Raw genomic sequence first — 13238 nt, forward strand, 5'->3', positions numbered from 1 at the left:
ATGAGTGAACAGCTGAAATTCATCGTTGAACAGCTTAACACGGACCCGTTCAAGAAGAGCTTTAACCTCATCACGTTTGACTCCCTCGAACCGATGCAGCTGCTGCAAATATTAAATGATGTTCTGGCTGAAATAGACCCAAAGGTGGGACACACATGTTGTATGATAGTCAGCCTGTGTGTGGCATCCCTACATTAATCTGACCTCGGTAACTCTTGTCTTTAGCAAGCTCTGGATATCCGCGAAGAAATGCCTGAACAAACCATAAAAAGAATGTGTGCTCTGCTGGGGATGCTGAAATACAAACCTCCTGGCAACCTCTCTGATGTGTAAGTAATAACATTCAATGAGACTATAAATAGCCACATTTATGTCTAGTCCTAGCAATATTTTCACCATATTCTCTCATGCAGGAGCATCTTCAGACAAGGCTTGGTGGCTGGCAGAAAGCCCGTGGTCCACCCCATCCTCCACTGGCTGCTACAGAGGCTCCCCGAACTGAAGAAGAGGGCCTACTTGGCTCGCTTTCTAGTCAAATTGGAGGTGCCCGCAGAGTTTCTGCAGGACGATGTCATCAACGACACCTCTCATCAGGTTGACACTTCATTACCCACAAACACTTGTCGTTTCCTAGTTTTGGGAAATCGCTAATAACCTAAAATGCAAGAGAGGCCATTCGTTTAATGTTGTGTGTTCGCAGTATGAAGAGCTGGTGGAAGGTTTTAAGACGTATCACAAGGAGTGTGAGCTGCTGAGGACTTCTGGCTTCTCCACAGCAGAAATCAGAAGGGTGAAAAACAATCAATGACTCTTTACAAGCACTGTTTGTCCAAATGTATTGATTCTTTCCTCCTCGGTATGAAAATATCACATGTTGAAATTAATTGTGAATGATATAATAATTCACATTCTGAAGCTTAGTTGATATAATGCACTAAATCAAAGGATCCCCTTTTTTTCTCTCTCCAATAACAGGACATTAGTGCGATGGAGGATGAGAAAGACCAGCTCATCAAACGTGTGGAGAGGCTGAAGAAGAGGGTAAGGCAGCCTGTTCAGAGGGGCCCCTTCACTCCTCGAATGCTTGGAGGGCTTTAGGATTCACTGTGGAATGAAAACATGACCCCGGTCATATATTATCAGCTTCTCTAATAGACCTGACAGGCTGCAAGGCTGTCTTTACAAGGCTGTGAAGTAACGAGGTGTCGATTTAAGGGGTCTTACTTGTCGGCCTTTGCCAAAAAGGTGAAACGTGACTCTGTCTAGACGTGCTTGGATTTTTCTGCAGACCATGTGACACAGCCTGCGATAGCACAGCATCATGCTAACTTGTGGATCCACTAGGTGGAGTCGGTGTCCAACCATCAACGGATGCTGGAGCAGGCCAGACAGCTGCGGGTGGAGAATGAGAGAGAGGAGTCACTGACTCACCAGAAGCAGGAACAGAAGAACCAAGTAAACGCTTGTGACATTGATTGTGGTTTATCATTACATTTGCTCACCGTGGTATAATTTACTGGGACATTGCAGACCAGTTATATGCTGTCTGCTTTGCTTTGGAAGACTGAAAAGTAAGATATTAGAGCTCAATATTAAAAGTAATCTGTTGCAAAGTTGCAACCCTATTTGATCAACGACAGAGATGCTTCAAATAACAATATAAAGTTGCTTTCAAACACTTTTGTTGAGACATTTTGTATACAGCTGAAACGATCAGTCTATTAATCCATTAGTCAACATCACGTAAGTCATTTTCTAAGCCGAAATGTCAAACCTTTCCATTTGAAAATGTAACCTGGAACTCTGGGGAAAGTTGTTGTGCATTTTTCTCTATTATCTGACATCTTAAAGACAAAACAATTCATGTATTCATCAAGAAAGTGATCAGAAGATTCATCATCACGAATGAAAGTAGTAGTCAGTTGCAGCCCTTATGTTAAACAAGCTAATCATCAATGGTTACTGAACGTCAAGGCTCCCACATCACCTGTATTAGTAATCATTTTGGTGTGTTCAGCTGTTCCAGGCAGAGCAGAGACTGCAGCGGTCGCATCAGCAGTTGAAGGATTTGCGACAGGCAGCAGCAGATGCCAATCCAGAAAGTGAGTACCCATGTCCTGCTGTTGCCTCTGCAGGACACAGCTGGAGGGGCAGTCACCGCAGAGCGTTAGGGGGGTCTCTCAGCTACTAGGTTCTCATCTATTGAGACCCTCTAAATATGCTGATCTTTGAAGTGCTATCACAGAGCTCATCTAATACTGAAATTGTCTCCTTTTGTTCTCATCTGGTATTGGGCCCTTCAGCCAGAGGAGAGATTTACACATTTACAGTTTCTAAAATGACCGTCGCAATGCAGACGAGGGTGGGCCGCACAATTAAAGTCACTTATCACAATTACTGTACAGTATGTGCCTGTCCAAAGAAGTCCTGTGAATGCTCATCGGCGTGTCGTTTAACTATTACATTCTGAAAGTCAGTTTCAATGTCGGTACATTTTACATATTAGTGGTGTGTTTTCCATATGCTTAGATGGTTTGCGTGTGTCAAAGATATTCAGCTTTTCTTAGTGAGTAATTAGAGCTTCACAAAGCCTGACAGGATTACAAACACACTGAGCTCAAAGTGCTTAATTAAAACGCTCCGTCTCTTTCAGGCTTAATGAAGAGGCTTGAAGAGGAGATCAAGATCAACTCCTACATGGTCTCTGAGAAACTCCCCAAAGAGCTGGAGGGCACGAGGCGTACGGTGCAGTACCTGCAGAAAATAGCGTCGGAGCCCGCCATGGGCCAGGCCGACCTCCAGGAGCTGGAGGACAAGGTCGGGACCCGGATGTGGTGTTAAGTCTCTGTACCTCCATACACTGCAACTTATAATGTCTCTGCAACTGTCACGTTCACAGATTAAAGAAGTCGATTCTCAGATCAACCAGCTGATTGAGAAGAGGATGATGAGAAGTGACCCCATGGATGACAAACTGACCCTCTACAGACAACAGGTGTGGGATTTACTTTTATGTCTTTCATCTTTTTGTCTATTTTGTGATGCTGTGTGATGTCAATCTCTGCTGGCCTCGTGCACATGCACGTGCACAGGATAAACAAAACGGGGACCCGCTCAGACAGAAACAGCTCCATAGCGCAGCTACAAGTCAACAAATCCAAAGGGACACTTTCAGGATGAGATGCCTTTAAAAAGGTTAACCTTCGAGAAAGTCAGTGCATTGCTGTATTGGATTGTTTATTTATTTGCGAACAAGGCAGGGATAGCAGCGCACGTGTTTTCTTTCTTTACTATCTTCTTGTGACGGAGTGGTACATGGTGAATCCAAACTAACACGTTAAAACAGCAAAGAGACGCACGTCAACACCAACTAACTAACTAATCGAGGCAGCGCTAGACCAGCAACTCCTGTGTTCTGTGAGGTGAAATGTGTTTGTCAATGGAGTCTTGTAGTTTTGGAGAGAGCCTAGATAACGGCTTCAGTTCCCTGTCGAAAAGGGCTGTCTGACGACACGGTAAAGTGGTTGAAATATGCCAAACATAGCATCCACTTAAACTGATATGGATTTCTTTAGGCGGCTAGAATACGTTTTGCTGCCCGTACTCCTGCATGTCTCTCCAAACCGGTAGTGTGCCGATATACGTCATCTACTGTAGTAATACACTAACTGTGGATAAGTTCCTCATACAAACACTCTTTAAAAACAAATCTGAACTGTCCCTTTAATATGAGCACCGAGAAACTTTCCTCATTCAACAGATGAATGTGAAAATAGCCTCCTCGTGTCAAACGCTGCACAGAAACGCTCACACATGCAAGCGATGTGACAATTGCCAAACACACACTTTTGAGCATAAGGGGCCGTTAAGGTTTTGTTCTTTTTTTTCTTGCTGGTTCATATTTCTTGCCCATGTCTTGCCCTGACAATCTCCCCATTGCTCAGTTGCATTCACTTCCCCAACAGGTTCACAGTCAGCCACTCTTTGGTTGTTATCTTTGTATATCTAATAAACGGTGACCCTTGCAGGGCTCCATCATAATTCGAAGGAAGGAATCAAAGGCGGAGGAGCTTCAGGAGGCGAGGGAGGAGCTGGCCGTGGCAGAAAGGGAGCTGAAGCAGAGGAGCAGCCAGGCACAAGCCTCAGAAGGTGGAGAGGTCATCCGGGGTGACGAGGTACAGCGGTCACTAAATATCTTCTACCACCTCCCAATGTCTCCAAAGCTATGTTGATCTTATTAAGCTGGACGGACAATAGCCAAGAAAGGAAGCATTTTTCTGCACGCTTCTCTTCTTTTTGTTCGTGGTAACATCGCCTAGAAACTCCCAGCTTTATCTAAGTGAACACTAGTAGATTTGCAAACCGCAGAAAACACAAGAGGCTATTTCTGTTCTTATCTAAACACAGACGAGCTCACTGTCTAATGTTACTTATCCCTTTTCCTTATTCTCCCCCACATTCCTATACAGAGCCATGAATAGAGCACAACAGAGAATATCCAGAACAAGGAACTGTACTGTGCAGACTGCCTGAAAGATGGCCTTTCCCCCCCAATCTCGAGCGTCATCTATCTCCTAATTTAGGTCAGCTGGACACACTAAGCAGACTTTGGGGAATAAAACCTTTTGTCTTTATTTATATAGCATGACGAGGAGGATGTGCTCTTCCTACTCTCAGAGACACGGCTTGGCTGTCATGTTGACGAATAGAACTTAACTATTGACAGGGAGAAAGAAAAAAACGTAATATTGTCACACTTAAGTGAGAAAATCCTCGAGCAGTCCCTTCTACTTTGGCCCACGCGTACACTGAGCTTATAGGTAGAGTCCATTACAAACAGTTCTGTCGTAGCAGAGGGACGCTGATAGACGGGGCACTGCTGTCACCATGTGTACCGTGTGAATGAGAATGTTTATAGCCCGATGTTTGACGCACATTGATGTCCGTGAGCTGAGAGCTGGGATCTTTGCTGAGGCAAAAAAAAGAGGAACTTGTAAACAATTACAATGCTAAATGTAGCATTTTAGCATCAGTGCGTTATTGCCACAATACTTGTAAGATTTACGTTAGATACACACATGAAATTTGGGCTACCGTAAAGCGCCCGGGGAGGCTTGAGGTTCTGTGTCTCGCTTAAGAACACTTCGACGTGCAGAGAGGAGGAGCCGGGGAATCGAACCGGCAACCTTGTGGACAACCCGCTCTAAAAACTTACAGCCGCCCCACTTAGATAGTTACTTAAGTAAACACACATAAGGTGCACAACCTTTTCAGGCCTCCATAGCGCATTTTATGGTCTCTACAAAATGGATCAGATCTTTAAAGAAATGTTCTGTGTTATTATTACAGAGCACAGTCTAACTGTAGGAATACTTGTTTCAGTAATGAAAGAGAAAGCAATCATCTGAGCAATACAGTGGAGGAGAAGTCGCAAAGTCTTCTTTGTGCTGGAAGGAATATTATGAGATGTCGATGTTCTGAATAAATTATGACAATATGTTACAATTAATGGGAGACTGACATACCTCATAAGTCTGACTGAAATGATGAGAGGGAGCTGCTTGTAGAGACAAAGAGGGCCCTTGGGACTGTACATGAAGGAAGTTAATGGGAAATAACTTGTCCAACACAGCTTATCAGACTCCTCGGTAGTTTTATCAGCCACAGTGGTGATGATCACGTTATCGGAGGTATTTTCCATTCTGCCGGTTATGTGTCATCACATGCCGCCCACCAACTGCAGGGTCTCTCTGAGAGGGATGACTGCATCTGCTCGTCATTGGTTGGCCGGTAACATGAAACCACTTTATCAACCAGCCTCATCGCGCTGGTTAAATTTAGTCTTGCTGCAGGCAAGACACCTCCACCCAACATGCTTGCTTTTTCTCAAAGTACTGTTAGGATGTGGCTTACATTTTTATCTTTTGAAAGGATGCTCTGCTACTGTACAGCACACAAAGTTATTTGGAGTATCTGCTGCAACTGCTGCGGCTGTGTGTGTGTGTTGGTGTGAGTGTACTGTACGTCTGCAGTAAGTGGTGGTGTTATGACTGCGCTGTCGGCCAGTTTACCAGCAGTTGTTTTGGGGACACACTGTCGGCAATGCTAAGCAGTATTATTCTGCTGTGCTAATTCCTCTCTCAGCCATGTCTGCCCTTGATGTCCCGAAATACACAAAGAATAAATGTACACACACACACACTCACACACACACACAGATACACGGATCCCCAAAGGACATAAAGCACATTCTGTGATTTCTGGGGCTGTTCTCCCGTGTCCATGTTCATTTATAGCTGCTCTTCATTGTGGAGGCGTTTGATTGTCTCCCGACAGACATTCAGGGCGACTGAACATCCACTAAAAGCAGCCATTCTGCCAGATGAAGCTGTTTGCTGTACATAGCTGGCTGTGAATCAGAAAGGATCGAGTGACTGTTTCAGGTCATGGCATGGCCCCCGGTCACTGCTGTTCTCTAATCCCTTCCCTCCCCTGGCTCAACCCTTTGTCTTCTCCGGTGACCATTCATAGCATCTCAGCTGTGCCGGACACCATGTCGTCAAATATAAACTGTGTTTATGCCTCTTTCTTTGCATTTCACAAAGAAAAAAAGAACAATATCTTGCTGGTAGCAGGCACAGAAACATTGGTTTCACTAAAATCAACATTAGCCATTACAACACGTGCCCATTTTTATATTAGAGCCGCTATAATCTATATTTTATAATAACAATCAAATGACTAAATGTAAGGGAAAGGGGTCACTGGTACTGACAGACCCACAGACACACACTTGAGTTTCCCCTCAACTCGCAGTTTAGCGTCTTTCAGCCTGTTTTGAATTTACAGCCTGCAAATGCACTGTTATGGTTCAGAGTCGCTGCTCGTAGTTTACAGATGCTGCAGGCTGCTGTATACACACAACAAAGCCCTAAAAACTCACCACCTGCCCAGCATCAAATGTCAGGAGGTCAACGTTAGTGGCCAGCTGGTGAACCGAGCGGAGTAGTTAGCAGGTTAAGAGACACCGATATTTCCTCAGCAGGTGGTGGAGACCAAACCAGAGCCAAAAGGAGAGTTAAGTCAAGTGACACACAACAATGCTAATGTTGCTCTGGGAAAATACAGCCCATATATTCAGTTAATGCAGGTTTAAAGGCCGTTAAATATCAGTGTAGCAAACACACCAGGCAATTTCATTTGAAAGCAGTTTGCGGTTTAGTATTCCCTTTCCTAAAACTTCTACCTAGTGCTACCTATTTGATGTTGAATTCTGTTTCTTTGTCCTTCAAAGATGAAACGTTTGGTGGTGAAATTGCGCAGCAAGGGAACAGTGTACAAGAAGCAACGTCAGGAAATTGCTGAGCTGAAAGCCGAATATGGAGTCCTGCAACGAACGGAGGAGATTCTCAAGCAGAGACACGAGACCGTTCAACAGAAACTGGTAACTCTTAAACTAAGTCCTATGTTTAACTTTCATGTTAGCGTAACATAAAGGAAGGAACGGGATCCACTTGTTGCCTTTTACATTAAGTCTTGTACAAGCTGTTAGCAAAAGTCTGTTAAATTCACATATAACTATTGATGAATAGGTTTTTCTTTCTTTTATGAAATCATTGGCAGTTGACATTCGAATGCCACATTGCCCTACCATCATTTCTTATCCAATGAGCAGCTTCAGTCAAATTCAATTAGTTGCCCCAGAGCACTTGGGTATAGTGGTCATTAAAGGTAGCGTGAGTAATCGTCTCCCTGCACTCGTGCTGCCATGTTCCAAATGTGCCGCTTTCACTTGATCACCTCATTCACGCAGTTTGCTCCACCAGAGGAGATGTTCCTGGAAAAGGCTTCACGCCTCCCCTCACATCGCAGCACCTGACTCGTTGACAGACGGTCTGACGCAGGCTGAGCTGCTATTTCTGATGGCTGCATCTGCTGCGCCTCCTTTTGTCTGCACCTCACACACAGGATTTGTTAAAGAAATTAAAGTTTTCCTTCCGATCGCGTGTCTAGCTGCCGGTGTGTCTGCCCCTCTCTCTTTATGTGTGATTTTTCAGCTCTAGTTCTTCATGCATTTAATGTCATCATTTTCTTTTTATCAGCCAAAGAGGGAGTCAAATGATGGATGTGATGAGTGGGTTGCTCTGTTACTGCAACTGAGATATGCTGTCACAAAAATCTTTTTCCATTTTCAAAGAGTGGTACATCTTGTGGTATGTTTAAAATCATTTTAAAGAAGGGAATGCACTCAAATTGTAAAGTTGTTACTGATGGTTCATGTTGCTGGAGACATTTGGCGTGACTCATGATGGAATCATAATGAGTCCATGTAACCGTTTGATTTCACTGCTGAGTTTGTTCGTACACTTGAGTTGTCTCGTGCGTCTCTGTTGTGGTTTTTCAAGCAAACTGTGGAAGCTGAGAAGGGCATCTCTGGCTACAGTACCACTCAGGAGGAACTGGAGAGGGTGTCGGCCATCAAGAGCGAGCTGGACGAGAAGAAGGGCCGCACACTGGACGACATGTCTGAAATGGTAACTATACCAGGAAGCAATCCATCCTAAGTATGTTGGGGAATGTTTTTCCTAAAAACCTCTAGTTGCGACATCCCCTCTTACGGACAAATTATGTTTGTCATTCCTAGAACTCTGTGAAAATGCTTTTAAAGTATTTGGAGCCTCGTCTTGGTGTGAGCTACAGATACATTGTAAACCAGATTATTGCTGAACATTCATGATTGTAACAACAGGATCAAGGATCATTTCACAACAGTGAATGAGATTTTTAAAATTGATACAGTCTGTTTGTTTTTAATGTACGCTGCCATCTTGAACAGGACCCTCTCGTAAAAGAGATGTCAAATCTCAATAGGATTATCCTGGATAAATATAGGTTAAATGACAAATAAAATAACATATTTTAATAGTGCTGCCCTACTGACAAAATAAAGACAATTAGTTATAAAATGTGTGTATATTCACACACGTTTTTATGGTCGATAAGCACAAATATTGTGCAGTTCCATTCATAAAGGCTGCAGACTAACAATAATCAGGGTCGCAGCACAAACACAATCCGAGGTAAATACATTATCCCAGCATGGCTTACAGCTCCTACCTTATTTATTACGCTGTCATTCTTTTGTGTAAAGGCCCAGAGGGAAGCCGTTGCAACTGATTAGGCCAAGCTCCAAGCTGTAGTGAATTTGTTGATCCGCTTGGCAGCTTGTACATTTGCACACATTCATAATGATGGAGTCAAACGTCCCTGGCTCCAGCCTGAAAGTAGTCCTTTTGCAATGGCGCTGCCACAAAAGCTGAAACCTCTAATGTTTTAATGACTGTTACTGAATATTGTCATATAACCTTTATTGTGGCTCTTAATGCTCTTTTTTTTACAATCAGTGTTGATGAGACTTGTCAGGCTGCACCTGTCTGGTGATGATGCTGCGTAACTTAATCATCTCAGCCACTCATTAGTCACAGTCACATCACCTGCTGTTTTCTCTGCAGACTATAAATGTATAAAAAGCATTAAATACCTCTCAATCTGCTTAGTTTTTACTGTAATACTTATCTTGTTGTGATCATTGTTTTAATGCAGGGTGTGCTATTGGCTTGCTTTCACAGGTGAAGCAATTAAACTCTATGATAGTGGAGAAGAAGTCGGCTCTAGCACCCATTATAACAGAACTGAGGTCACTGAGGCAGCGGTGTCAGGTGAGCATCGCCCGCATCACAACACCTCTACTTCAAAGAATCCTCACAACCTATCAATTAGTCAACAGAGTCTGTGAGTCAGTATTCTGAACAAAACAAGATGTACATCTCACAAACAAATAACAAAGCAAAACCTGTGAAAATAATCTGTTTAAATTCAAAAGCGGTGGGATCTTTACTGTGAGTTAACTGTGTCTGTGTGTTATCGTGGACAGGGGTCCATTAAGAATAATTTACATAGTCCATAAATAAATTGCACAATGGGAAAGCCCCCCACATCGCTGAGCTAAAGCGGAGGATTACATTTTCCTACACGTGTTCCCAGAATCCCTCTTCCATCTTACTGGGTAAATGTCCGCGAATGAAGAGCTGCAACAGGAACACATAAATAGACTTTTGTAAGAGTTAAACTGCTCCAATGCCAGCTGTGATGTTTTGTTTATGTGAAACAATGCTGAGAGTGTGACAAGAGGGCTGACATTAGTGCATTCTATGCATTTGTCTCACTTCTTTAAACTGTATGTAAAACCTTTTGTCTCTCACGTTCTGTGTATGAGCATTTGGATTCCTATCTTAACAGGAACTAAGCCAGGAATATGAGGACAAGAAGGCGCAGTATGAAAGTTGCACTGCTGGTTTGGAGAGCAACAGGTCTAAATTGGAGCAGGTAAGGTTCTTATCCCACACTAGATAGAGTATAGCTAACAATTTGAATATATTTATATATGTTTATCCAGTGTGTTGTATTGTGATATCTTATATCTGTGACAGAGCAACATAGAGTATGTCTTTTGTTCTTGTTTTTAATTCACAGGAGGTGAAAGCATTGATGGGGGAGACGGCACAGGAGGAAAACCGATATCATTATATCAACTCCATGTCAGAGGCGAGTATTTTTAAAAAGATTGTTGCCTAAAGCCACACGGCTGGGTGTCTAACGCGTCATTATCAATGTTTTACAAGCCTACCGTGGTCAAAGTAGAACTGAAACTCAAAACTCTGAGCAGTGACTTGCTACCCACATGGGTGCTGCTGCACGAGCGGATAAAATGTCTCTCCGCATTTTGAAAGTGACCTGCCTCCAAACACCGACTGTGGTTAAAAACTTTCCATCTCGGCCCTCCACAGATCACTGAGATGCAAATACAGCGGGCGGCTGAAGAGATGAAGGCCTACGTGTCCTCTGATCCACAAGAGAGGAAGAAGGCCATCAGGTGAGCATGCAGAGCCCGGCCAGCCAGCTGCTCGCAGGATGAATACGCTCTCTACCTCCGACAGCTCCTATTACAACATAGACGGTCTGGCTGCTGTCACTTTATTCTCTCACGCAGCACAGAGAGTTACCACACTCCTTACCACACCCTGTGATATCAAGATGATCTGATACACTGCACCTTTTTTTTTTTTTTACGACGGCGGGTGGAAGCAACATGCTCACATGGGAATGACGTCCTTCTGCTTCTTTTGCAGGGAAGTGTACATGAAGAACATTTCAGAGCAGGAGTTACTTGGCAAGGTGAGAAAAGAACTGACAACGGCACGGTAGGTGCTATTATTCTGTCAAGTACATGTCTGAGGACAGACGAGGAAACTCACTGGAAGCTTACAGGACTGCTGTAAAGTAGATGGAGTGTGGAGGCTCACATTGTACAGTTTATTTTTACCAATCAGTATTTTTTTTTTCTCTGTGGATTCCAGAAGCTACGCGAGAAGCAGAAGCTGGTGAGGGAGAGCCACAGCGATAACATGGAGCAGATGAAGATGTGGCGTGACCTGGAGCAGCTGATGGAGTGCAAGAGGCAGTGCTTCATACGAGCTCAGAGCCAGGCATCTATTGGTCAGATGATCCAGGAGGGAGGAGAGGATAGGCTGGTGCTGTGAGGACCCGTCCAGGCGGGAGTCAACTGCAGGTCACCTACAGTACAGCGACTACACGGTTCAACTTAATATCCTATTGGACACGATAGCGCAAGCTTTGTTTCATTGTTCACGCGGTTCATCTTTGCCCACATCAGTCCGTTACACGTGGCCAGTCGAGTGTCCCGTTATCCTGTGTAAGCACCACGCCGCTCATTTGAGAGTCGACAGCTTAAAGAACACGTGTATCGGGAGGTGTCGCACGACTCACGTTTTCACTTTCTTTGGCCCCTGAAGACTCCATTTTGCCATATCTTTTGAGAATAACCCTTTCAATCAAAGTGTCCGAAGATAACAGCATACAAAGTGGTGCACTCGGGATGTGTCCGCGGTCGACTATATTTGGCATCGACCACCGTGACCTTGGACATGGTGTCTTGCCAATTTTGGAATTCACGAGGGACCTCCGTTGTTTTGGACTGTGCAGATGAAATAATCCTATTATTCTGTTTTTTTACATCATAACATACACTATTGTTCTATAATAGATTTGTATTTCAAGATAACTTTCTATATTTAAGACATATTAGTTTGGTTGTCTATGTATTTCTATTAAATGTATATTTCTATAACCTTTGACTCTTTGATAAAAAAAAAATGCTAAATTCCTGATTATGATAAAGACGTATTCACATAGTTCAGTTTAAACAGAATGAGTAATACAGTGAATACCTAATACTAATAGATCATTTATTTATAGAAATCAAGTGATTTGATGATGATTAAGAGCGTTATGTTATGTTATGTAGCCGTTATATCAGGCCGGATATAACAAACCAGATGGAGTCAACAAGAAGGAAGCCATTAAATTGTCAAAATGATAAGCTCTAATAAAGGTTACCTCATAAATCAAGTTTAACTACATGTGGTACAGGAGGAATTTCACTTCCTGTACAGGAGTTTGATTACTTTTTAAGTAAAGAACACGGCACAAACTTCAAAGTCCATACAGACTACGGTTCGAGGGCCTCGTTTTGTTCCCGACAAATATCTACATGGATGTTTCAGGACCCCCCCCCCCCCCCCCCACACACACACATACACACACACTCACACACACACACACAGACAGAAACTTCATCTGCTGTTGACAGCCTGTGTCAGGGGCTCTTGTGCCAAGCGGATCAAGTGTGCATTGTCAAAGGCAGCTTGATGTCCAACTGGGCAGTGCCATGTGATTATTTTTACAGCACCTTGTGCTTCTTAAGACGTGTTAACAGACGATTCACGCCAGTAAAGCATCTGACAACTATACGCCCTACAGAACAATGGGGTTCCAAAGTTGACCTAGTGCCCTCTCTCCTATTAGGCAAACTAGCTTCCTTTTTTTAACCGTTGGTATGCGGATGTGGTCCACATGTCCGGCTGGCTTTATTGATTGTTCCTGGTAAAGAAGACTTCCTTGAGTTATCTGGAGGCACTGGTTTGTTTCAGTATGTCCCATAGTTTTTGTCCTCAACTACTGTAAATCCTTTGTCTGTGACAGGCCTGAGACATTGATCTGTTGCCAATTTTTCTGTTCTCTATTCTGAGCATGAACTCATTCCTGCTAAAGGCAAACACGGGCCCCTAGTTAAGTGTAAATGAGGTCGTAATACAATA

General features: G+C 43.5%; 1 protein-coding gene across 1 annotated transcript; it reads left to right on the top strand.

The window, feature by feature from the left end:
• Positions 1-12121, top strand: ift81 (intraflagellar transport 81 homolog; the record flags this gene model as incomplete). The annotated part of the gene is made up of 18 exons (XM_079161062.1): positions 1-144; positions 226-329; positions 414-594; positions 701-790; positions 976-1041; positions 1345-1455; positions 2018-2102; positions 2654-2817; positions 2900-2995; positions 4029-4175; positions 7295-7444; positions 8406-8534; positions 9630-9719; positions 10300-10386; positions 10534-10605; positions 10848-10933; positions 11190-11235; positions 11418-12121. The coding sequence occupies 18 exons, from the start codon at positions 1-3 to the stop codon at positions 11598-11600; spliced, it is 2031 nt and encodes a 676-aa protein (XP_079017188.1). The 3' UTR covers positions 11601-12121.
• Positions 12122-13238: the final 1117 nt, after the last annotated feature.

This window comes from Pholis gunnellus, assembly GCF_910591455.1.
Source record: "Pholis gunnellus genome assembly, chromosome: 6".
NCBI lineage: Eukaryota > Metazoa > Chordata > Actinopteri > Perciformes > Pholidae > Pholis > Pholis gunnellus.